This window comes from Belonocnema kinseyi, chromosome 2 (genome assembly GCF_010883055.1).
Source record: "Belonocnema kinseyi isolate 2016_QV_RU_SX_M_011 chromosome 2, B_treatae_v1, whole genome shotgun sequence".
NCBI lineage: Eukaryota > Metazoa > Arthropoda > Insecta > Hymenoptera > Cynipidae > Belonocnema > Belonocnema kinseyi.
The window spans coordinates 85,485,238-85,512,421 of NC_046658.1; the positions used below are offsets into that span (position 1 = coordinate 85,485,238).

The window sequence follows — 27,184 nt, forward strand, 5'->3', positions numbered from 1 at the left end:
CCCCCCATCGTGTACTTGACTGCAACCCAGTCCGTCAATGATGGGGTAAAAACCAGGCTTTGTCCAATATGTCTGGGCAGACTGCTCTCATCAGATCACTTTGATTGCATTATGAAAATGCGTCCGTAACTGATGAAATATACCGGGACAGCCCCGTGCTAAATGATCAAATAAAAATCCAACTCTAACCAAAAAAAAAAATGCCTTCGACATATTGGGCAGTATAAGCCTGTGACAACATTTTATTATTATTATATAACTCAAAATTGAACAGTCACTCATGTCACACTGATACGTAGAATATAGTCCACGGGGTGCCTGAAAGAAATTTAAATGAGGGTGACAAGAGAGGTCTTGTATTATTTTTTGGGTTATTTCTACAATGCTTCAGAAACAATATCCAAGAAAAATTAAAATACTTCTTTGAGCCGTTTTTTATTATTTATTGGTTTAATATGATTTTTTAAAGTAATTTGAAAAAAGGATTTATTTTCGAAATAAGCTATGTTCAAAGTACAAAAATGATATTTATAATTCTTTTTAACCCTCATTACTTATACCTCTGAAAAATGACATATTACTCACATGGGGTCAAATTGACCCCAGCTGACTTTTGAAAATTTGTCATGTTGATTGTATACATGGTTTCCACTTGACTAAGTTCACAGACGCTATTTAATACATAGAAATTAGATTCTGATCATTTTTATAAAATAAAAATTATTTTGAGGTGTATAAAAAAATTCTCGAAATCCAATTCAAATTTGAGCCTGAACTTGATTTTGGGGTCATTCTGACCCCATTTAAGTGATGAGGGCCAATACGAATTTTTAATAATGAGTGTATTTTTACATAATTATTAATGTACCAGCGTATGTAAATTTTGATAAAAATACATTATATTAAATTATATTTAAGGGAAATGGCTTAATGGTGTAATAATAATAATAATAATAATAATATTTTTTTTCATCTTGTATTTGTAATTGTTGCAAATACATGCAAAAAATACAAATATAAAGATACTTACGTTTACAAGAATATAATAGTAGATTAGAAATTGTGTAAAAATACACTTATTATACAAGATTTATATTAAAAATAATATTAAATATCATTTTTGTACTTTAACCCTTAAAGCGCCCTAGGGGTCGTAGGCGACCCCAATTTTTTTCGCGCGATTATACCAAAGGCCCCTTTGTGAATTTGAACTCTTTGAAGCCCTCCAGTGTTAGTTAAACATTTCTTCTTCCGATCTATACCGTTGGAAATTATGTCGGTAGAAAGTAGCGCTTTTATTATTCATTATTTTTTCATTTGTGATCATTTTGCAACGATTATTCTCCAAACATATATAAATTACATGAGAAAATAATGAAATAATCATTAAAAACCGTTTCTTCCACTTTTCATGATATGGCCCACTTCACATTTCCAAATAAATACCTTTTTTCAAAGCTGCATTATTACCGTTTTTTTAACTTGAAGAGTTATATTCCGATAGTTACCGGTTGAATTTGCAGGTAAAATATTGAAAATTGACTGATTTTTTATTTTTTGTGTGAAAAAAGTCATTTTTCAATATAACCTTATTCTTGCACTGAAAGGATAGTTGGAGGGTATCCAGTAATTTTTTGAATTGATAAACTGATACTCTCTTTGCAGGATGAAATTCTCCGGCTGGCGTCACCCACGACCCCACATGACGCTTTGTGAAATTATTAGATAGGATGACGCTTTAAGGGTTAAACGTAACTTATTCCGAAAATAAATCCATTTTTTCAAATTACTTAAAAAATTAACATTAAAAAAGGAAAAACAAAAAACGGTTGTAAGAATGATTTTCATTTTTTTTTTTTTTAATTGTTTCTGAATCATTCTAGAACGAAACCAAAAAAATAATATAAGACCTCTCTTGTCATCCTCATTTAAAGTTCGTTCAGGCACACCGTGAGCAGTACGTGTTACGCAAATACTTAACTGTCTACAGAATTTATATCGTATTATGTTTTTCATAGAAGCAACATGTAGTTAATACTTACTTTTGAATGAATTTGAAAATATAAAGCAGTGTCTACACAGAAATGGCTAGTATCTCGGAACTAAAGTTAGAGAAACAATTTCAATTTACTCTCATCAACTTATGATTAAGTTAAATAAATCTAGGATACTATTGTTTCATAATCTCTACCCTCGTATAACTATATCCTTTTTTAAGAAACAAAACGTCCTTACGATAAAGATTAAATAGACTCTTTTGAAGCTTTCAAAAAGTAAGTTTGATGATTATATAGTGATTTTCATCAAAAGTAATTCAAGGAATACACACGTATTTAATATAAGGCAAAAAAGTAATTTTTAATAATCATTGAATTCCTTGTAATGGCGTTTAGTAATATGTGTTGCCAAGCTACTTTTCAGATTGGTTCTGAATCCACAATAGTCGCAAATGAAAAGTGGTATAACTGCTGCATGTTTTAAACGTTGATGTCGAGTTAAATCTCTTAACCAATTGTAACTTCGCGAACATTTGTCGCAATTATATCTTTTTCTCGATACCTGTAAGTGACAAGTTGCAAGGTGTCTTGAAAAGTCACCCTCATGATTTGTTCTATATTCGCAACGCTCACAAGAAAATAGTTGTAAACGCTTATGTACACAATTCATATGTCGAATAAAATTATATTTTCGTGTATACCATTTGTCGCATAATTTACATCGGAATTGTGTTGTATCTACGGCACATACTTTTGAATCGTATATTTCATTCCGTTCTTGGCCTGAAGTCTCTGCATCTGAAAATATAACGAAATTGAATTTAATTATATTATTATAATATATCACATAATATTATATTATGATAATATTATTATACGTATTTTGATTGCAATATATATATACCTTCCATGATCTCTTTCTTGATTTCCAAACTTTCATCAATAGATTTACTCTCTCGGAACCTTCAAAAAGTAAAATTGAATATTATGGAGCGATTTTCATCAAAAGTACACTGGAAACTGGAATTGTGCACGGTTTCATGAATAGTTTTTGTTGGATTTCGAGGCATATCGCAAACTCATGCAACTAACGCGCTGAGTGTCCGGCTCTCAAGCTATTTGTCACGCTTGACTGAGCAGCCACTTCCGCGCTTCCTGCATCATGAAAACGCCGCGGCATCATGTCTCAGAACGCGCAAATTCAGTTTGCAGACCATCCAGGTTCCATTGTAATTTCAAGAATACATAATCACTTAATGTAAGTCAATAAAGTCTTTTTTTAATCATTTGTGAATTACTTCAAATGTCGTCCAGTCACTTCTATTGAATCTCTTACTGTTAATGCTACGGAAGTCTCACTTGAAGATTTCTATGAAACTTTGCAATTTTATAGAGTTTTGGAAAATCATCGATCAGTATTTTTTTTATATCGGCAAAGGTTTAGGCTTAAGGGCAGAAACTACCCCTTACATCTTAGGGTTTGTTTTGCACGCTTGAATTGGAATCAGTAAGGTCATTAGAAAATTTCTAAGGAGTTTTCGGTTTTGCTGAATTCAAATTTAAGATCGAAAACGCAAAATTTAAGATGTCAGATCCAAAATGGCGCCTACCTCTGTGTCACAGGATTGTTGCTTTCACTAGAATTATTTGAGTGATTCGGCTACTTAAATGCAACTAAAGAGTTTTCAATGTTTCTGAATTCATATTTGAACTCAAAATTACAAAACTCAAAATGACACAATTGCCATATATTATTAGTTTTAAGTAAAAAAACTTCAATCACCTTCTTTTTTTCATTTTTCAAACAAAATTTCCTTTATACGAAATAATATATACACGAAATTATTCAATTATGCTTTTTATAATTTTTCAGAGAAAAGATATGCCATGTGCGAAAACCGCGGACAATATACAGATGACGATTCAGCGGACGATTTCAAACTCGCGGTTATTACTCGGTTTTTCCCGGTCAAGATTTCAATTTTCCCGGTCAACTAAAAGTAATATATTCATATTTTCCGCAAAACGCAAAAATTTATTTTAAATCATGACGTTCATTCTAAACATCCTTTAACACAACTGAGAAGAGAATCGCAAAATAAATTAATTTTAAAACAAATATCTAAAATTTCCACTAAAAATTATAAATTTTTTACAAAAAATGGACTAGTTAAACTCTTAGTTAAAGAAATTAATTTTCAAAAACAACAAAAAAATAGATTTTTAACAAAATAGTTATATTTTCAACCAAAGTTATGATTTTTTAAATAAAATTATTAATCTTCAAATGGGATAATTGAATTTGAAACCAGAAAAATGAATTTTTAACTAAAATGATGACTATTTAATTGGAACACTTGAATTTTTGACCAAAAAGATCAATTTTCAACCAAGAAGATTAATTTCTATCAAAACAGACGAAGTTTTAACTAAAAAACATCATTTTCCAACCAAAAATGTAATAATTGAATGTTCCGTAAAAAAAACTAATGTTCAATCTAGTAGATAGATTTCTTTCGAAAATTATGGGACATTAAACTAGAATCATAGATATATTTTTAGTTTCAAAAAATATAATTTTATACCAAAAAACCACCAAATAAACAACAAAAAAATGAATCAAAAAGATCCTTTTTGAACCAAAGAAATGAATTTTTAATTAAAACGATGAACCTTCAACAACAACAAAATTGTTTTTATACAGAAAAGTTTAGCATTCAACCAAGTAATTTTATTTCCAACCTAAGCGATGAATTTCCAACTAAAATAGTAAATATTTAACTGAAATACTTGCAATTTTAACTGAAAATAGATTTTCTAAAAAAGAAGATTAACTTGCAAAGAAAAAGATAATTTTCTACAGAAAAATCAACTTGTAACAGAATATGTAGATTTTCAGTAAAGTAGTTGAATTATCAATTAAAAAGGCCAATTTTTATCCAAGTTCTAAATTTTGAACTAGAAAAGATCAATGTTTAACAAAAAATGGAATAGTTAAATTTTTAGTAAAAGAAGTTAATTTTCAACCTAACTGATGAATTTTCATATAAAATGATGAATATTCAAAAGTAATAAATTAATTTTATGTGAAAAAGTTCAATTTTCAAACGTAAAGATTAATTTTCTACAAAAGAGCCAAATTTTCATAAAAAAAGATAAATTTATTTTGAACAAAGTAGTTACATTTTCAAACAGAGATAAATTTTCACTAAAAATGATAAATCTTGAACCAAAAAAATAATTTGTAACATAAGAGTTTAACTGTTAACCAAGTAATTGAAAGTTCAACTAAAAAAAGATGAATTCTCAAGGAACAATGAAAAAAATAAGATTTTATTTCAATTCAGAAATATTCCTTACTTTGAAATACTTTTTCTACTCGTAAAACTGCTTAAAGTTTTTTCTTTATCTTTTTAAAAAAATTCCCATTTTACATAAAAAATTTCCTCTTCCAAGTGCAACGATATTACCATGCGGAAATTCCCTGTCCTAAAATAAAAACGATAACTATTTCGACTTTCATATCACTCCATTGATTCCAATGCAAACGTGAAACCCACCCCTCAGATGCGAGGGGTAGTTTCTAAACTTAAAATTAAACCTTCACCGATAAAAAAATACCTCTTGATTATATTTAAAAACTCTAAAAATTTGAAATTTCATCCAAATCGACGTTTGACACTTCCGTAGCATTACGTTAGTCAAATGTAACTTCGCGAACTTTGTTGCAATTATACCTTTTTGTCGATGGCTGTGAGTGGCAAGAAGTAATGTGTTCTTCCAAGTTACATTTCCCATTCACTGTATATCCGCAAAAATCACAAATAAATTGTGTTTTGGTTGGTGATTGTTCTAAATGCATATGTAAAGTATTCATATGGAGTTTCATGACAGATTTCCGATGAAAACGTTTCGCACAGAATTTACATGCGAATTGTGGCATGACTCCGCAGTCGAATTTTTGATGAGAAGTCAAAGACCGCTTTTGTTGATAGGTTCGAGAACACCTATTGCATTTGTACTTCTTTTCAGGTTTGTTCCACAGTTTGTTCTTATCCAAAACGGCGGCGTCGCTTATATCCATGGTGCATACTTTTGAACCGTACCTTTCATCCCATTTTTTACCTGTAGTATCTGGATCTGAAAATGCAACAAAACATAATTTTGCAATGTTCTATTTCGTAGTTTTATCATAGATATCTCAATTGCAATAGTCATACCTAGCACAATCTCTTCCTTGATTTCCAAAGTTTCATCAATTTCGCAGTTGACGAATGTATTGGTATCGACAAAAAAAATATCAGGAGTTTTAGAAGAATGTGGCCCACCATCTGGTCTTCCTCTTGATTGCTTTGGCTCTCTCTTCATCTTCACGTCTATCAAAATTATAAGGTAAAAGTTACAATTAGTGATTTTCGATTACTTCAATTCTTATCATGAAGCAAAAATAGATTTAGTTAATAACCCATGCATAATCATATTAAACTACCCAATGGGGTTAAACAAATTGTCTATAAATTTCAATCTTTCATTTCCTATTTCTAAGGAGATTTCAATTTTCCTAGAAACATAGACGGGGCGAATAAAAAAATCATGCAATTTATTATTTGCATCAATTAAGAATATCCTATAACCTGTTGATCCAAAAAATAATTGCATATTATAAAGCTTTAGACACGTGTAATCAGAGAAAAATACAATAATTCAACTTAATATAAATATTTGGTAGTACATTATTTTATTTTTCACTTGAGGTACAATGTATTTTTTTACAATTTTACTTCTCACATACTATTGCTTGTCATACTGTACACTAATCTGGATTAATATAAGTTATTATTATTTAAAACAAGTAAGATAATTGACAAAAAAATTGGAAAATTAGGCTGCATACTTTGCATTTGTCAAAAAATTTAAAAAATGCATATTACTTTGTCTTTTGTAATTCATTGCGTTCACAGTTTCCATTTATTATATGCCTTTTGAAACCGCTGATGTCTGCATATTTATGACCACATTTTTGACAGAAGTGAATCTTACAACAGTCAAATTTCTGATGTTTGCGAAGAGAGGCTCTGTGAGAGTAACTTGCCCCACATATCTCACAAACAAAGGGTTTGTATTTCCCATGTTGATTATTTTTTGGATTTAAGGGACATTTAGTTACTTCGTGATTTAATTTATCAGAAAGTCGAGTAAAAAATTTAGGACAATAGTCACATTTAAAGGTGCCTCCCAAAATTTGCCGTTTGTCTTTTGCAAATGATTTTACTCTTATTTGCGGTTCTTCTTCACGTTCACGAATAGTTTTGAAATCATCTGAAAAAAAAAAAAAAAAAAATATTATTGATACGATCACTAACAATATAACAGTTAAACAAGCGGTGATGAGCAAAAATGTAGATGATATTGTGAGCACACCAAGGAGGAAGAAAATAGCGCTAACTAAATCTCAAATTTTATAATTGATATCTGTCACATTTTTTTTATTTCGAGTACAAAAAGTATTTATTGTGATATACAAAAAAAGTTTAACGGTACGAGTAAAATAAATTTTGAAACATGTACATTAATTCTTGTTTTACAATTTATTGCGTTTAGAGATTCAATTTATTACATATCTTCGGAATCTGTTGATATATGCATATTCATGACCATATTTTTTATAGGAGTGCATTTGACAGGAGTACAATTTCTGATGTAATTTAATAGAGTTAGAATTATAATAAGTAATACTTCAATTCTATCTGAGATATTTTCCAGATTCTTCGTAAACGGACCGTTTAAAAGTTTAAAAAATATTAATTGAGATTAAATTATAATAATGTTCCAAAAAATATTGTGAATAAATTAAGGAATACTGAAAAATGATAAAAAGTAATGGACGAGCAAATTAAACCTTTACCACATTAATCTCAACTTTTATTTAAAAAACATACCTTCTTCGCTTGAGACGAAAATTAAATCGAATTTGTAAACTTATGGCGAATTTTTAAGAAAAAAATATTCAGCAATGTATTCCATCAGGAAGAAACTGTATCCTTATAAATATGTACCACCAATATTAAAAATTAAATATTTCTGATAACTAAAAAATTGGAAACTAAATTTTCGAAAATGGGGGCTAACTTCGAACTCACCTCCGCCCCCCCCCCCCAATTTTGTAAAAGTGAACTTTTTTGGATTTCCAGGTAAATTAAACATAGTTCTAGAGTTCTTAATTATTTTTATAAATAGTTCCGGTTAATATCACCAAAAAACCGGTTTTTTTAAAAGTAGCTAGCCCGTCACTTTTTAAAGAATTAACTTTTTCTCGCATGATTCTCTGGTTCCATAAGAGTTCTGGAGTTCTCTGATAACAAAATTCAAAATAAAGCAAAAACATATAAAAACACATTATTCAATAAGCGCTACAAAAAATTGTTACAACATTTTTCAATTAAGTCAAAATTTAAAAAAAATGTAAATTTCGTTTTCTGATACAAAATTTTGGAATTCCCAAATGTTGAGAGTTCTAAGAGTTCTGATAAAAGTTCTGAACTTCTTAATGGCAGCTCTACAAATAAGTGTTATTCAACCTTTTCGATCAAGTCAAAATTCGAAGAATTACGACACTTTTGAGAAAACCCAAAATTCTCAAATTTAGAAATTTTGGCTTTTCTTAAATGTCCCGTAGTACTTCGAATTTTGATTTGATCGAAAAGTGTTATAACACTTTTTTTCTAGGGCTGTCATTAATAATTCCATAACTCCGATCAGAACTCTTAGAAGTCTCAGCATTTTGGAATTCCAAAATTTTAATTTTCTTAAAAGTGCCGTAGTTCTTTGAATGTTGAATTAATTGAAAAGTTCTTTGAAACTTTTTTGTAGACCTCCTGTTGATGGGTCCAGAACTCTAAACAGAACTTTTGGATTTTTTAAACGAGAAAATTTTCAACATTTTGCATTTTTGAAATTGTTGCTTTTTGATACGTTTTTTATTTATTTTGAATTTTGTTATCAGAGAACTCCCGAAGTCTTATGGAACCAGAGAATCATGCAAGAAAAGGTTAAATTTTTAAAAAGTGAGGGGCTAGCTGCTTTCTTGAAAAACGTATTTTTGGTGATATTAGCCGGAACTATTTTAGTCCCCATTTTCGAAAAATGAGTTTCCAATGCTTCGGCTTTCAGAACTATTGCTAAAACATATAAGGAACTCCAGCACTATTAAAAAGGTACTTAGAAATCTAAAAAATATTTAATTTTTAATATTGGGGGTACAACTTCACAGCGATCGGAACTTCCATCATAGAAGATTGAAGTATTTAGACGAAATATTGTCATAAATATATATATTTTATAGTTGCTATCTGCCATAATTTAATCTTTACATATAAAATCCGCTCGTTTCCTCACAGTTTCTTAAAAGAATTTTCTTTTCCTGAAAAAATAAAATCTTTAATTAGCACGTTGCAGTTCAAATAGAAAAATTGTTTCGGTGCGTTTAGACCCTCTAAATAGAGAATACTTTCTTTTAGGTTAATATAATATTTATTTAAACATAAAAGAACGTATCTAAATATCAGAAAAATTATTACTTTATTCACTTAAAATAGAATACACTCATTGCTTTATAATGTTAGTAGAAACTGCATCGACGGAGATGAAATTTGAATCAACTTTGGAAATTGAGATTCTAAAAATAAACAACTTTCTGCTATACTTATGCATATAAATAATGCAGACAACCTTTAAACATAACGGCAAACAGTGTAGTTGTAAAAGTCATTATTGATATTTGACTACACAGCTGAGGAAAATAAAAAATCTGTGCCTCATTCGTATATTATTATTATTATATTATTATTATTATTATTATTATTATTATTATTATTATTATTATTATTATATAGCTAAAGATTGAACAGAAGTCACTGACGTCGTACTGATACATAGAATACAGCACACAGAAATGGCTGTTTCTTAACTAGATTTAGAGAAACAATGTAAATTTACTGTCATTAACTAATGATTGAGTAAGAGAAATCGAAGATAAAATGATTAATAATCTCTACCTTCTTATAAATATATCCTATTTTTTGATGAAAAAAACGTATACAAACAAATTCTACACTTAAAAAAAAAGAAATTTATATCAGTATCGATAAAGAGTCAATTTGTTCTTTTGGTACCGTCAAAAAGTAAAATTGAGCATTATTCAGGGATTTTCATCAAAAGTAATTTAAGGAATAGATGCATTTAATGTAAGGCAGTGAAGTAAGTTTTTAAATAATTACACAATTACTTGAGATGCAGTGCAGTAATATGTTGGGACAAGTTATTTTTCTGTTTCGTTTGGTGGCCACAATAGTCGCAAGAAAATTGTGTTTTGTTTGCAACATGTTTTAAAGGTCTATGTACACAATTCATATGGCGAATAAAATCACATTTCCGTGTATACCGTTTTTCGCACAATTTGCATAGAAATTGAGACGTTGCTCCACAGTCGAATTTTTTAGGACAAGCAGCTCCTTTTACTGTATCTACGGTGCAACAATCGCAAGAAGGTAGTTGTGAACGCTTATGTGCACAATTCATATGGCGAATAAAATCACATTTCCGTGTATAACCTTTGTTACAAAATTTACATGGAAATTGTAGCTTGCTTCGGCAGCGGATTTTTTTATGAGAAGCAGCTTCTTCTATTGTATCTACGGCGCATACTTTGGAATCGAATCTTTCTTTCCGTTTTTGGCCTGCAGTCTCTGGATCTGAAAATGTAACGAAATTTAATTCGGAATGTTTCATTTTATGGTTGTATTTAAAAAACGTAATTGCAATAGTCATACCTTGGATGATCTCTTCCTTGATTTCCAAAGTTTCATCAATTTCGTATTCAATTAAAGTATTCCTATCTAGAGTAGAATTATCAGAAGTTGTAGAAGAATATGGCCCACTATCTGGTCTTCCTGTTGATTCCTTTGACTCACTCTGGATTTGCAGATCTATTAAAATTATAAGGTGAAAGTTACGATTAGAAATCGATTAATTTAATTCTTATGATATAGCAAAAACAGATTCAGTTAATAACACATGTTCACATTAAACGAACCAATGGCCTTAAAGAAATAGTTTATAAATTTAAATCTTTCGTTTTATATTTCTTATGCAATATATGGAATATACATTTTAAAAGATTTGGTGGTTCGGAGCCCACCTTAAACTTAAGGTCTCCCTTCCGCCACCAAATAAATGGGTTGGTGGTTTGTAAAGGAATAGAGGAGTGATAAAAGGAAAATGTAACATCTTAGGCTCCAGGAAACATCCATTCTTATAAGAAGTAGCCGGAATGGAAAAGATATGCTTTCGGAACGGAATTAAGGAAATTTGTGTACTTTATTGCACTGGTGTTCGTCTATGTGTCTTTTTTTCTTTATTCGTGTAACGAGAATAATAACATACTATACAGGTTTATGTCACACTAAGAAAAATTTTAAGATAGTAATTCGTTTTTAGTATTTAGCTTTAATTGTACTAACATGCAGATTTTGCAATAGCATAGCTTTCATAGCTTCTAAATATAAAAATAAATATTTTATTATATTTTTTTCAAAATAATATAAAATTTACAAACAACGTTTCCGTAAATGTCTTGCCATGCTACATTTGTGTGAAAAAACTTGACCACATTTGGGACACTGATGACGCCTTCCACAATCATGTCTTTTGTGATATGTGAGATTTCCTGGACTTGAATAACTTGCACCACAAATATCGCATCTGTAGAGTCTCGGATTATTTATTTGAATCGGTCTTTCTGCGAAGGGTGGTCTTCTATTTTCTGGAACAAATAAACACATTATTCATGAGTAATAATATTACCAAAAATATATATTATAAAGACTTTGACCGCGTATAATAAGAGAAAAATGCAGTAATTCAACTCGAAATAAATGTTTGATAATATATTATTTTATTTTGCATACGAGGTGCAATGTAGTATTTTTACAATTTTACTGCTCACCAACAAGTTATTTTCATACTGTAAGCTAATTGGGATTGATATAAGTAATTATTATTTGAAACAAGTAAGGTAATTGAATAAAAAATTTGAACACTAAGCTGCCTTCTATACAATTGTCCACAACTACAAATTTTATTTCTTATACTAATTTGCCTTTTGTAATTCATTGCGTTTGCAGTTTCCATTTATTATATGCCTTTTGAAGCTGCTGATATCTGCATATTTATGGCCACATTTTTGACAGAAGTTAATCATACAATAGTCAAATTTGTAATATTTGCGAAGAAAGGCTCTGTGAGATTAACTTGTCCCACATATCTAAGACAGATTTAAGAAACATTTAGGTACTTCATGATTTAATTTATCAGAGAGTCGAGTAAAACATTTTGTACAAAAGTCACATTTGAAGATGCCTCTGAAAATTTGTGGTTTGTCTTTTGCAAATGATTTTACTCTTATTTGAAGTTCTCCTTCACGTTCACGAATAGTTTTGAAATCATCTGAAAAAATAAATTTGTTTGTTATTATTATGAATACTATGCATATAACATTTAACTGAGCAGTGATTAACGCAAATGTAGCTGATATGGTGAGAATACCTTGAAGGAATAAAATAGTGCAACTAAAACTCAATTTTTATAATTGGCATTTATCCCATTTTTTATTTTGATTTCGAGTACAAAAGTGTATTTTTTGCGATATACTAGAAAAAAAGTAACTGTATAAGAGAAAAAACTGTGCAAAAACGTATATTAATTGTCCTCTTGCAACTCATTGCGTTCGGAAATTCCATTTATCACTTCTCTTCGGAAGCAGTTGATATTTGCATATTAAGTAGATCAATAGTTAGTATTACATAATTTGTAATACTACAGCTCTATCTGAGATATTTTTCAGATAATAATGTATCAAATCAAGAAAAAAATATTATTGTTTAGAAAAAGAAGCCAGTATTTGACTAGCTATACATCCTCAGAGCAAATAATGAGGTATATATTTTTTGAATTGCCCCTACTATTAATTGCGGTTTAACGTCAAATTTTAAACGTAAAATATAATAAATATATTTATAAATCTTCGCATTCATTCGCACTTATCTTGTTTAAAACTATTTAACGGGACCGTATAAAAGTATATATATATATATATATATATAAACTACGGTCAAATAATAATAATAATGGTATAAAAAATAATGTAAATCATTTAAGGATTACTGAAAAATCTTATAAAGGAATGGAAACGCAACTAAACTTTTATCACATTGATCTCAACTTCCACTTAAAAAACATAATTTCTTTGCCTACGAGGAAAATTAATTCGAATCTGTAAACTTATGGCTATTTTTTAATAACAAAAAAATATTCAGAAAAGTTAAGAGGACATGTAGCGAATCCATTGCGCATCTTCTCCAGAACAATCTTTTTTTAGATGTCTGTTCAAATCAATAATATTTGGGAACGCTCGACCACATTTATGACAAACTAGGATTTGATAACAATCGAATTTTTCGTGATTCAATTGATCCCTCTTGTGTACAAAAGTTTTTGAACATAATTTGCAAATATAGCTCTTGCATTTTACATATGCGGTGGATTTAGGATTTTCTATACACAAATGCCTTTCATGAATTTTTAGAACATACGCTTGTGTGCAAATGTGTTCGCAATGAGAACATTTATATTTTCCAGCTTCTGCTTGTTTCATTACTGGCGATTCGAATTTAAAGCGTTTTTATTTTTGAATGTGATGCTCGTTTGCTTGGTATCCGAATATTGTCTGGAAAAAAATTAGTGAAACAAAATTAATAAAATAGTTAACTGAAAAAAATGAAAATGATCGTAATGTAACATAAAATAAAAAGAAAGAAAAGAAAAAAAAACATAAAAAATAAAATGAGAAGAGAAGATAAGATCCCAGAAAAATTAATTACATGCTCTTTTTAGATAAACACAAAACTTAAACAAATGTATCCAAGAACATTAAATATACAAAATAAACATAAAATCAGAGAAGAAAAAAATACAGGACAATACATGTAAATTTTCTTTTTAAAAGTAAACCAAATCGAAAGAGGAGATATATGGTTAATCATATTCGAATTTATTTTGGTTAAATTATATAAGTAAATATATAACTCTGTTTATGTGATGTAATTATTATATTATTTTTATTAACTATGATTCTTAGGACAGTGTAAAATATTGACCAAATATAGCTTAACGAGTATAAGGAAATATATAAATTGTGCTTAGTTTGAATACCGCTCCTCATTTACTTATAAATTGTTAAATTGAAAACATTCTGATTTGATAGATTTTAAATTTGATCCACTTTCATCTAAATAATTGTATGGTTGATGCATTGAAAAATTAAAAAAGAGATGATCACCGGATAAGTATTGAGAAATAAAACAAAATGTTGAGAGTTCTAAGAGTTCTGATAAAAGTTCTGAACTTCTTAATGGCAACTCTATAAATAAGTGTTATTCAACCTTTTCGATCAAGTCAAAATTCGAAGAATTACGACACTTTTGAGAAAACCCAAAATTCTCAAATTTAGAAATTTTGGCTTTTCTTAAATGTCCCGTAGTACTTCGAATTTTGATTTGATCGAAAAGTGTTATAACACTTTTTTCTAGGGCTGTCATTAATAATTCCATAACTCCGATCAGAACTCTTAGAAGTCAATAGCAATTGAGAAATTAAAATATTTAAAGATATTTGTACACAAAAGACAAAAAATATATTTTATTTTGTATTTTTTTTTTTAATTATTGGAACATTTTGTATTATTGTTCGATAATTGAAAAGTTTCCCAGCCTCTTTTAACTAAGTTTTTATTGCTTAAACCATTTTTTCTCGACTAATCCTGAAAAGTTACTATTTTTGGTATAAATAGTATACTGATGATGACAGAAAACATTTTTTTTTTCAACATATATTCAGAAAATTCTAGTTTTTTCCAATCTCTTAGACAATCTGACAAATCCCTTATAAAATTAAAATAAATCATGATTGCAAAATTCCAATAAATACCACCTTTAGCATAAGTTTGACCAAAACTTGCTATTTTGCAATTTTTTAGGCATCTTCCGGGCACAATATAAGGGGCCTTGGGTGAGTCAAATACAAAGTGTATTTGGTTTAAATTATTCCTTCAACATTCCTTAAAAGGTGACAAATCTTTCATTTACAAAACTGTAATAACAAGTACTTCTTTGGTCCATTCTCTCGAAAAGAAATCCTTTCCCAACATTTAAAATCCCATGTTAATTTTAAAACCTCGAAGGCACTGGTTAATGTTGACCAAATTAAAGAGGAATATGGAATTCATTTTCGGAAAGCAAAAAACTTTTAGTCGGAAATCGATTACCAGAAATCGAGATGAAAATTGTTACTGGTATAAATTTAGACAACCCTATCCTGCGAAGCTTCAATTTTAAGCTTGTTTCTAGTAATTCAAAAGTTTTTAATTTAAAGACTTAAAGAAAGCAGAGATAAGTCATTTTCAACAAACATCAAAAGCGCTACAAGATTGACGAATCAAAGTGAAGGGTATTTAATATTTTGAAACGCTTTAAACGTACGGTTTGCAACTTTAAATTTATTCAATTAATTCAATTGTAAAAAATATTCCATTTTAAATTGAAAGCATGTAAGAATAAACAATTTACAATTTTAAGCGTTTGAAGTTTACAAATTTATTTTGTTAATCCTAGAATTTTGCAAAAAAATAAAATGAACACGTTAAAAAACGTTTTAATTCATATTGCTTCGTTAAAAATGTAATATTTTTATCTTGAGAACGTTCATAAATTAATAAATATTAGCACTATTTATTTTAGTACTCATCGTTGTTTAACGGGTTTCTCTTATTTGCCATTGTGCACGTAGTACGCCAATGTCTTCACAAATTTCTGTTCTCTAAAAAGGTTTTTCCACATAAATGACAGTTATTTATTTTCCCACAATCGTAACTCTTGTGAATTCTGAGGTTAGACTTGTGAGTAAAATATGCACCACATTCATCACACATGAACTTTTTGCATTTATCGTGGATAAATCACTTGTGGATTCAAGTGACATATATTCAGTCTATTTCTTGATTGAAAGATTCTTGTATTTCTGTTAGATTCATTCTTCTCTCTATACAAAAAAAAAAGAATTGATAATGACACCACAAAGATAAATAATAATTAGAATATTAAAGTAGAATCTCACAAAGCGTCCGGTGCTCGGGACCGAGGTTCTCACTAAGCGCCCGCTTCGTTAGGCCACTTCCCCTAAAGTCCAAGCGGGAAATATCTTTAAAATGCATAAGCCCGATTCTTCGAATATCGTCTTGCTCACGCGCAATCTAATGCTACGCTTAAGGCGCTTTCCGAATTTAGAGAGAATGGAAGGGAGAGGCATTTGGCGAGAGTAGGCGCTTTGTGAGTCTAACTATGAAACAGATAATCATTAAAGAGCGATTATTGTAGCAGGTGCATTGATATAACATATAATATTTAATAATATTTCGAATGTTATTAAAATTGTTTATTAAACTGCAGTACTCTCTTACAATCTATAAATATTTAATTTAAGCTATAATGAATAAACATCAATTAATTTCTTATGACTATGGTTTTTTGTAAAAAATACAAAGAAGTAAAATATTACGGGTCGTGTTTTTTGAAACATACCTCCTTTCGTAAATGTTTTCTCAGGTTACTAATATCTAAATATGTCTGCCCACATATATTACAAATATGAACTTTACCGCAATTATTTTTTACATGATAGGCTAGATTGTACTTATGACTATAATTTGCACCACAATTTTTGCAAGTATAGTACTTTGGTTGCTGTTCGGTAGACTTTGTGGAATTCATGTGACATTCTCGCAATTCGTGCTTCCTTCTGGCTGTCAAACGGAGAAAAGTCGCTGGACAAAAATGACATGTATGTACTTTTAAGAAATCACCTGAAATTTTACGTTCTTGACACGGTTCTGTTGCAAACGATTTTACTTTTATGAGATGCGATGTTTTACTAACGATACGGCTACAATCTGAAACGAAACAAATTGAATGAATTAGTGGCCAATAATAACAAGACAATTTTTAAATAGGATATCAATCTGGAAATAGGACTTTCTTAAGGTTCAAAACGCATTTACAGAGTTTCAAAATAAACGATTTGTGTGAATTCTGCAGATTATGATTTTATTTTGCACTAAATATAAAATTATTACAAAAACTTATCACTAACTTATACGATGTTGTATTTTGGTGGTAAAAAAAAACTTTTTTGTTACCAGAGTGCAACGATCCCCTCCATTTTTTCAGGTTCATTTTAAATGCGAAAATCTTAGTTTTCACAAAAATCGTGAATTATTCTCGCTGGAATGAATGACATAATCAACTAATATTGAGAGCAATATTTTATTCTTATAACATTTTGCAGTTATGTAAACAATTTTCATTTGTTTAAGCAAATTTTTTTTCATGTGAAGTGTGGAAATTCCTTGTTCTTTAATATTTTCTTATTTTTAAACTTTTAGCCGAATTATTGTTTAAAATATTAATTTGCTCAAACCATTTTTTCCGTAAATTATGGATCGCTATTTTTCAAATTGATTTCGTTTCGTTGAAGGCGAACATTTTTTCAAAAGAATTACGGAAAACAAGCATTAACGTACAATCGTATATTTTAACCAGAAAATATTACTACCTCTAACTTTTTGACAAAAATTGTTTTAAAAAATTGAATACTTTAAACAATAATTAGGTTATATGTTCTTGAATAAGAAAATACTGAAAAATAAGGAACACAGTGTCGCAATTCTTTAGACATTTCGTACTTGAATATCTTGGTATTATATAGAAAAATAGAAAATCTAATACTATAAAACTTAACCTCTATAAGGGTAGCTTTCTGCGAAATACTTTTTGCTATTATACTTCCTGTCGAACACTTACTATTTTTGAGAAAATAAACGTTAATTAATTGTTTAAACATTTTTGGATCGTTTAAGCCCTAGGGAAGAATTTTCAACTTTTTTTTTGTAAATAAAACGAAAATACGAATTTATTTTTTCACCAAATAAAACAAGTTTTGTGTTCCGTGATAAAAAAATGTGTTCTTTAGGACACTTTTATATTCTTTTCTGGTATTAAAGTCTTAAATTATAAGTAAAAAAATAATAGAAAGGAGTGATCAATTATGCTTGAATATTTCTAACTTTATGCTGATGTTCTTATTGAACAGTATCTAAGGGATCGTCCACAAATTACGTAAGACGTTTTTCTTTTGTTTGAATAAAGTCGAGCATAAAATTGCTGTGAAGTTGAAAAGGACACAACGATATAAACAAAAGAAAAACGTCTTACGTAATTTGTGGACGATCCCTAATAAAAATGACATAAAATAAATTTTGCATACATTCTATGTACCTATATTAAAAAGATAGGAACTGACAGTAAATTATTAGAAAATGTTTCATTATTATAAATTCAAAATATGTGGGTATGTAGTATTTACTAGTGGTCCCAAAAAACCCCGTTTTTTCGAACACCAAAATTTTTTCTCTTTTGATTTCAACCCGCCGTAATTCAACAAATTCTGGGAATTTTTTTTACCAAATTCACCAAAATATTCTTTATGATGTTCTACGACCGGTAAAGTAAGTAAAATATAAACATATTTGTTTAAACAAGAGTTACACATTTTTATATGAGACATTGCATAAATCATATATTCGTATCTTCAATTTCATGGAAAGTCGAGCGAATTTTGAGCAACAAAAAATGTTCAGCGAGGTAGTTTTTTTAGAGGATTATAAGTTTTTTACGGGATTAATTATAAAAAAATAAATCATCATTAATAAATTAGGAAGCTTTTATTTCGGTCATGCGGCTTTTATTCGCATGTATGTATGTTATCAAATCGACAGGTTTGCGTACAAATACAGGTTCCATTGTTTAAAAAAATGGGTTTATTTATAGAAAAAGACACAAATGTGTATCTTTATATCAATTGTTTAAATAATGAACAATTATTGTTATGTCGAAAAAGCACTGACAAGACATTTTTAGTCTATTCCGTAAAAACAATTTAGTCTATTCATAGAAGAATGGTAATCATGGATATTTTTTATAAAAATTGTTTTAATAAATCAAATACAATTTCGTAATGATGATTTATTTTGTGACATTATTTTCGTAGAATGTATACGCAAAAAAAAATTCTGCTAAGATTACAAGATTTTCAGTTAAAATAGGGACAGCATAAATTTTCTGTAATGATACCTAATTTTCTGCAGAGTTTACAAAATTTTCAGTTATTTCATAAATTTGCGGATATTTTCTGTAACATTTACAGACTTTTTGATACGATTTTACAATTTAAAGCTGTTAATTTGACATAAAAAGTTCGGTAAATGTTACAAAAAACATCCATAAATTTAGAAAATTACTGAAAATGTTGTAAACTCTGCAGAAAATACGGTAATCTTTACAAATAAATCTATCTTGTGCCTATTTTAAAGATGTGAACTAGGTACAATTATTCTCAAAAGTTGCCTATCTTTAAAATGAATGATAAAATCGAGAAAAAAAGATCTATTATTAATTTCTGTAAGTCTTGATTGAGGCTTCTAAGCACACTTCAGAACAAAATAATTCAGGTCAAAATTGTTTATTTCGCAGTAGTTAATGAAAAGATTAGTTTTTCCTTTCTCTTTTGGGAAGAGTTACAATTTTTATTTAATCCTAATGATCAAGGGCTCATTTTATTCTTTAAAGGGTTCTCTACAATTCTATTTGGGTAATTAATTTAAAAAGAAAATGAAATTAAAAAACATATAATTGTAGAGAATCCTTCTAAGATGAAAATGAGGCCTTGATCATTAGAATTAAATAAAAATTGTAACTTTTCCCTAAAGAGAAAGAAAAAACTAAACCTTTAAATAATACTGCGAAATAAACAATTTTAACCTGAATTATTTTTTCTGAAGTGTGCTTGGAAGCCTCATTCAAGATTTGCAGGAATTAATAATAGATCTTTTTTTTTGTCAATTTTGTAAATCATTTTAAAGATACGCAACTTTTGAGATTGATTGTACGTAGTGCGCATTCTTAACTGAAAATCCTGTAACCTTAGCACAATTTTTTCTGCATGCATATTTATATCTTTTAGAAAAAAATGGTCACTGAAAAAAAAATTTCTACATGTTATTTCAGAGGGCATAGAGCATAAAGTCATAGAGCATCTTGTAAATTTCATGAAAAAATTAAACAAAGTGGCCAAATAACGGCGAGTTGAAGTAAAAAAAAAAAGACAAACAAATTTGGTGTTTAGAAAAAAGAAGCTTTCGGATTCATTTTGAAAATAGCAAAAGCTATACATTTTTTATAGAGAAAAAAGATGTGCAATTGATGGGATCAGATTGGCTCTCAATTGTGTCACTTTTTGAATGTATTGTAAAATGTAATAGTAGCCTATGAAGAAAACAAGTTTTCTTTATATGCCATTTTTAAAACATTTACAATATTACAAAGTAAGACTTTTTTCCCTTGCTGCACATGAACCTGATCGTAAATGTTTTTTCAAATTGTTTAATTGTGAATATATATGACCGCAATACGAACACTGGTGAGATCGGCCACAATTATTTCTTCTATGTTCCAAAAGGGTACGCTTGTGTGTATAACTAGCACCGCAAATATCGCAAACATAAGACTTGATTTCTTTTTGGCCCGTCCAGAGTGGATTAAATATACAATTACGAATTTCATGACGAATTCGATGACCAGATTGCGAGAAAACTTTCGGACAATAACTGCATTTGTATACACTTATTTCCGATGTACCTGGTGATTGAAGACTTAAAACCTTTTTTAGTTGCAGACGCTGCATGTTCTGGTAGGTTAAGATGTTATTACCTGTAAAACAATAAATAAATAAAAAAATTGATTAGTAATAGATTCCAAGTGTATTACATTTCAAATAATTCTATTCGTAAAAAGAGTAATATTAAAAAGTAAGGGGTAAATTAATATTTGTATTTATCTCGCCGTTTAAAGAATCTATATTTTGAATGTCTTAAATGTAAACTTCTTCAATTTTTAAGAAATAAAGCATAAATTTTCGCCATAATTTATATTAGGTTGTAATTATCTTAAATTTCATTAAATTTTAATTTTCATGACAATATCAAAATTAATTTGAATTGAAAAATAATAACACACGAACTTTTAATCATTTACACAGTACATTTATTTCACTGGACTTATTTCTAGACAGTTATAATATTTAAATAACGTAAAGAGTTATTTATTAATAATTGGTTACACACACTAAACACGCGAGTTTTTGAGACAAATCGCAACAGACAATTAGAATAATATGCAGGGCTGTCACCGGCAAGGTACTTGAAAAAAGTAGAAAAGTTGACTAATTCAAGCAAAAAGTGTCTAAACATAACCAAAACCGATTATTAATTTTCAAACAAACAGTTTCATTTTGAACTAGAAAAGATAACACTTTGAACAAAAAAATTAGTTTCCACTAAAGAGTTCAATTTTGAATTCAAAAATATTATTTTCTACCAAAAGATATCAATTCTGACAAAAATAGTTGAGTTTTTAAGCTAAAAAGCCAAACTTTTAGGAAAAACTTTGACATTTAATTCCGAAAAGATGAATGTTAAACAAAAAAAACTAATTTAAAATCAAGATAGTTTAATTTTGTAACAAAAAATATTAATTCTCAAAGAAAATAAATAAATTCTGAAAACAGTAGAGTTTTCAATTTGAAAAGCCTGATTTTTTACAAAAAATTTGATTTTTGAGCTCAAAGAAGTTTCATTTAGAATCAAATAGATGCATTTTAAGGAAAAATAGATGAGTTTTCAACAAAACAGTTGAATTTCTAACTAAATAGTGGAATTTTCATTTGAATGGTCGATATCTCAAACAAAAAAAAAACGGAATCCAGAAACAGTTCCATTTTCAAACAAGCCGTTAAATTTTTAAGTTCAACCGAGGAATTTTTGCCCAAAAGTATGACTCTAAAAAAATAGTTGAATTTTTAATCAAATAATTCAATTTTTATCCTAAATTGATTGATTCTGAACCAAAAGTGTATTAGTAGGCTTTTCGACCAAGGAGAATTAACTTTCAACCACAAATAATTTCGAGTGTAGTTGGATTTTTTTATCGGGTTCTATTGCTGCAGTTCGCATTTAAGCAATAAAAAAAGAAGAAAGGTTTAAGTTCCTTGGAAATTGAGAAAAAGAAGAATTCTTTTTAAAAGGGGGAAAGGGGGAAGCAGTGGAAAGAGTGTAAGGTCCGATATTCAATACCATTTTCCTACCATAAATTACGAAATAATACATACAAAGATAATTTAAATTTTATTTTTTTTTTAATAAAATCAAATATGAGATGGATTAAAGTGACTATAAGGGTATTTTATTGGCTCTACTTTCGGCCATGAATAATGTTAAATGTACTAAATGACTATGTCAAATTTTAGTTCGGAATTGTTTAAATTATTAAAGATATTCGTATTACAAATTTCTTTCATTTTATCATAAGTGAATTGCTAGTAATAATAATTAAAAATTCTTTAGACAGTTTTTAATCGTAATTTATTAGAAATCTTTGAAAAAATGTTAATCACATTCTGATCCTAATGAGAAGAAATGTAAAATTTGACTTTTTCGGTTTTCATCAAATCTCCACGTTTGAGAAAAAATGAGTTTGACGCAGGTATCTGTTTGTCTGTAATATTAGCCAATTAGGTTTATTAGTTTAGGTTTATTAGGTTTATTCTTTTCGTTTTAATCGCGCATTTTGCACTAAAGCTATACAAGAAAATAAAAAAAAATAGTTGATCGAAATTGTTCACTCAAAAAAGATCTACAAACTTGTTAATTATTTTTTGATAGGACGCGTCGTTTTTGTTTTAACTGTAAAAAATAACATTAAAAATTAAAGAATGAAAAGTTTCGAAGCCCAACACGATATGAAAAACGAATGGAGAAATGTTATTCATCCAAAAGATATCTACAAATTGTTATAAATCATTTTTTGATAGGACGTGTATTTTTTGTTTTAATCGCCAAAAATCAAATTAAAAATAAATAAATTACATTTTTGGAAAGAGACAAAAGGTCAAATGCTTGATAATGAAATTGTTTTTAAATTATATCTTTGGCTTTTGATATATTTTTTTTCTCACGAGATACATGATGATTATGTGTTCGTCGAAGCCAAGTGAAATTTAATAAAATTGAATTCACAATAATTGAATTTCAGTTGTCGATGGTTTAACCTTTTGGTTTAAAAGTCCTATGAAAAATGTGGGGAATTATGGAGCACGAGATGTTTATTTGTTTATTTAAAAAAAAATTATTTCAAAAACTATTCTTCGCGGCATATTTTTTCAACAAAATCATAAATACGCTTGGACATTTTTGTCTATTATTATTAACAACTGAGTTATGATAAAAAGTAACCATAAATTGTTCATGCAAATGTCTTTAAAAATTCAAATAATTTCTTTGAAAAAAGTGACTAAAAGTGACTTAAGTGACTGTGTGGCAACCCTGATAATTTGAAATCATCCTATGCGCAACACCCTTTTCGTAAATGTCTTTTCAGGTTGCTGAGCTCAGAATACATGCGATTGCATTTTTTACATTGATGATTTCTCCCACAATCGTGCCGTTTATGATTTAAAAGTGTACGTCTGTGGGTGTAACTGGAACCGCAATTTTCGCAAACATGTGTTTTGAATTCGCTGCTTTGAGTCTTTTGTGGATTCCAGAGACAATGATGAATTTCATGGCGAATTTGAGAACGCCGTTGTCCGAAATTCCGTTTACAGTAACGGCATTTATATCTTACTCCCGACTCTTCTGTCCTAGGCAATTGAAGTGATTCTGTCCTTTTAATTTTCAAAACTGGCATTGAATATTGCTGAGATCTTGTACTGTAACCTGTAACAAAATAAAACACTGATTAGTAATAGTTCAAAAATACATCGAATCAAGACTAGTTCAAAGGCAGAATGAAAGTACAACACCAAAAGAAAATATTCAACAGTAATAAAAATTAATCAAAGTATCTTCAGCTGAATTTTTTTATTATACATCTATTTTCACTTAAATTAATATGATACAATATATTAAAGAAGACAATGACTTCCATTTTTATAATTTTATCATCCATAAAATAAATTTGCGTTTAAAACATATTTAAATAACTTTTGCAAAATAAATCGAAGAAAAGAATGGTTGAAAATAATATTTCTGCATATTTGAATCCTAAAGTAAAAAATGAAACATATTTTTATTTTTTCAACTATTATGACAAGTGACGAAACACAATCAAAATAATTATTTCTGTGAAACGAGATTAAAGAAATCAGATTAATTTAAGATTATTCACAACGATTTTTAGATTTTCTAAAAACTTGAATAGCAAATTTCCTTTTTTGATGAGAAAATAATCCCTCGTTTCTGAAACACTTAACCAAGATATATTTCGAGCATTTAGAGATTGCTCTGGAGTTTTTTATTCTTAAAATTCGACTTTACAAAGCTTTTAAACTTTATTTTCTATAATTTTTATTATCCGAACTCGTACAATACAAAAAAAACCTTCGTCCTTAGAAATTTAAAAAAAATTTAGAAACTTCCATGTTTTCAAAACACAATTTAAGTAAGTTTTCCCCTATAATTAAACACTAACCTTTTCAAAAAAATTAAAAAATCGATAAATTCTTGTTAAAGAAAAAACTATGAAAGAGTTTTTTTTAATATTTACTAACACCTGCAATTTTTTTATTAGAAGGGAAAAATTATTGTTAATACAAAATAAAAATTTCCAATAAATATTTATTTTTTAAGTCTTTTTGCTTTTAAAGTCATATAAATATAAGTTTCATAACATTCTGGACAAAATTTAAAACAAAAAGATAAATTCCAAATGAAAAATTTAACAGTTGATATTTCAATCGAAAAGATTTTAACTTTAAGTCAAACACAGTTGAATTCAACTGAAAAAAGACCAATTAAAAAAAGAAGGTAAATTTCAAACCAAGATATTTTTCGATCAAGAAAGAGAAAAAAATCTATCCAAATTATAACTTTAGTGAAAAAATAATTTTCACCAAATTAATCATTTCTAGGAAAATTTCGACTTAGCTTAAAATATATTTAAGACTTGTATTTTATAAGTTTTACGAAATCTTTTAAAGTTTTTAAATATTTTAAATCTCTTCAAAACTTCTAAATTTTTATAATACATTTTAAACTGAGTATAATTATTCCTGCATTTTTTAGAAATATTTTAACATTAAAGTAATTGCCTTAAAACCTTCCATAATCTTTTTTGGTCATTTTGGAATTTATTTGGATTTGTTGTTAAATCTCTGTAAATATTCTTATTAAATTAATTTTCCAACATACAAGATTATTTGAAATTTTCTCAGGAATCTTAAGAAATTTGTTTTTCGCCTAATAACTTTGATCTAATCAAAGTAAAAACTTCCTAATTCATAGGTCAAAATAGCTGTTTTTTAATTAAATATAAATAATAAGGTACCGCAGACATTCTTTTCAAAGAATGTATCGACTTTTAATTTTTTAAATTATTTTTTAATTGTATGACAAGTTATCCTTATATTTGTTGTAATAGGGACGAATTGAACTTTTTAATCGCAATTTTATCAAAAAATCGCAACCTTAAGGACGTTTATACCAACGTTAAATATTCCGTTTCATGAAGAACAAAATGATTGTTTTATTTTACGAGATGCGATAGATCCGAATTTTACCAAGGGCCCGGTCCACGGGACCGAGGTGCTCACTAGGCGCCGGGTTCCTTAAGCCACGCCCCCGAGACTTGGCGGGAAATATCTCCGAGATGCATTGGCGGATTATTTAAATATGGTCTCGCGTACGCGTATAAGGCCCAAGGTGCTTATCGAATTTAGATGATGGAAGGGAGAGGCGCTTGGTGAGAGAAGGCGCTTTGTGAGAGTGTATTGCAGTTAAGGTTGTAGAATTAAACAATTTTACACTTTAAAAAGTCGAATTCTCGGCATAAAAACCTCTATAGCAAACTTTAAATGTGTTTTTTTTTAATATAGAAAAGAGTAGAGACCATTTATTTGCCAAAATAAAGAAATTTCCAATTCCAAGTTTTAGATGATCTAAAAACAAGAATTTTATGAGGCACCATAACAAAGTATTCTAATAATCTTTAGAACATTTTTTTATCAGCCTACTGATTTTTGATCAATCTAAAGCAAGTCTTTTTTCGCAAATGTCTTTTCAGACCACTAGTCTCTGAAAATATGCGATGACATTTTGCGCACTTGTGCTTTCTGTTGCAATCATGTTTTATATGGTAGTTCAAGCTCTTTTGTTGCGAATAAACTTTCCCGCATGTTTTGCAAGTATGAGCTTTATATTGTCTGGGCGCGGAATTATTGGGATTCGAGAAGCAATAATAATTTTCGTGGCGAATTCGGTGATTAATACTTAAGAAATTCTTTTGACAGTAGCGACATAGCGTTATTTTAAATTCTTCTGTCTCTGCTGATTCTTCTGTGACTGGAAATTGAAGTTTTTCAATGTGCTTAACTTTTAAAAATGGCGATTTTGTGTATGATAGCATTCCCATATCTGTAACAGAAAAAAATTAATATTAAATTAGTATAATAATATCTTATTTAATAATGATCTGTGGTCACATAAATTAGAATTAAAATAGCATAATTTCATTTATCTTGTAAAAAAAAAAGTTTAAATGTTTAAGACCATTTTTATTAATAAATAGAAAGTAATACAAAAGGTGAAGAAAAGAAAAGGAAAAGATACAACATAGATAATATTAATTATAGAAATCAAACATCCAACAAGTAACACTACGAATTATACCAGTTTATCATTTTAATGTAAGTCAATTATTAATGCATTTTACTTAATAATAAGTAATCAAACAATATAGGAGAAGAATTGAATAGAAGAAAAAAAAACATCCTGCATATTTTATATGGGTTTAAAAAAATATTTTTATAACAATCTCAAGTTGTTCTTGCATAATATTTAAAATTCTAGAATTTTGGAAATTCCGAAAATATTCCAGAATATTCCAGAAGTCAACCGTTTATCATTACGAGTA

At 28.6% G+C, this 27,184-nt stretch overlaps 3 protein-coding genes across 3 annotated transcripts in view; all 3 read right to left on the reverse strand.

Moving 5' to 3' along the window:
• Nucleotides 1-628, reverse strand: part of LOC117182817 (zinc finger protein 761-like) — a 7,656-nt gene extending 7,028 nt beyond the window's left edge. The window contains exon 1 of the mRNA XM_033375925.1: nt 586-628. Within this exon, the coding sequence (XP_033231816.1) occupies nt 586-628 (43 nt within the window). The remainder of the gene's footprint in view (nt 1-585) is intronic.
• A 1,233-nt stretch (nt 629-1,861) lies between these two features.
• LOC117168529 (zinc finger protein 761-like) lies at nt 1,862-6,369 on the reverse strand. Its single transcript, XM_033354260.1, has 4 exons — nt 6,218-6,369; nt 5,735-6,137; nt 2,902-2,960; nt 1,862-2,795 (listed from the first exon to the last, which is right to left on the reverse strand). The coding sequence occupies exons 1-4, from the start codon at nt 6,363-6,365 to the stop codon at nt 2,359-2,361; spliced, it is 1,047 nt and encodes a 348-aa protein (XP_033210151.1). The 5' UTR covers nt 6,366-6,369; the 3' UTR covers nt 1,862-2,358.
• A 2,061-nt stretch (nt 6,370-8,430) lies between these two features.
• Nucleotides 8,431-26,397, reverse strand: LOC117182818 (zinc finger protein 184-like). Its single transcript, XM_033375926.1, has 7 exons — nt 26,376-26,397; nt 23,740-23,991; nt 20,858-20,929; nt 11,611-11,817; nt 10,826-10,981; nt 10,438-10,747; nt 8,431-9,417 (listed from the first exon to the last, which is right to left on the reverse strand). The coding sequence occupies exons 1-7, from the start codon at nt 26,395-26,397 to the stop codon at nt 9,399-9,401; spliced, it is 1,038 nt and encodes a 345-aa protein (XP_033231817.1). The 3' UTR covers nt 8,431-9,398.
• Between the last annotated feature and the right edge of the window lie 787 nt (nt 26,398-27,184).

What these genes read in the sequence shown, in the direction of transcription:
- LOC117168529 (XM_033354260.1), bottom strand. Translation starts at nt 6,365, where the DNA reads ATGAAGAGAGAGCCAAAGCAATCAAGAGGAAGACCAGATGGTGGGCCA. An exon ending in CAAGGAAGAGATTGTGCTAG is followed by an intron (nt 6,138 to 6,217) that starts GTATGACTATTG and finishes TTGCATTTTCAG; the next exon opens with ATCCAGATACTACAGGTAAA. An exon ending in CAAGAAAGAGATCATGGAAG is followed by an intron (nt 2,796 to 2,901) that starts GTATATATATAT and finishes TTATATTTTCAG; the next exon opens with ATGCAGAGACTTCAGGCCAA.
- LOC117182818 (XM_033375926.1), bottom strand. Translation starts at nt 26,397, where the DNA reads ATGATTGCAACAGAAAGCACAA. An exon ending in TTCCAGTTACACCCACAGAC is followed by an intron (nt 20,930 to 23,739) that starts GTACACTTTTAA and finishes ATTGTTTTACAG; the next exon opens with GTAATAACATCTTAACCTAC. An exon ending in CAAGGAAGAGATCATCCAAG is followed by an intron (nt 10,748 to 10,825) that starts GTATGACTATTG and finishes TTACATTTTCAG; the next exon opens with ATCCAGAGACTGCAGGCCAA.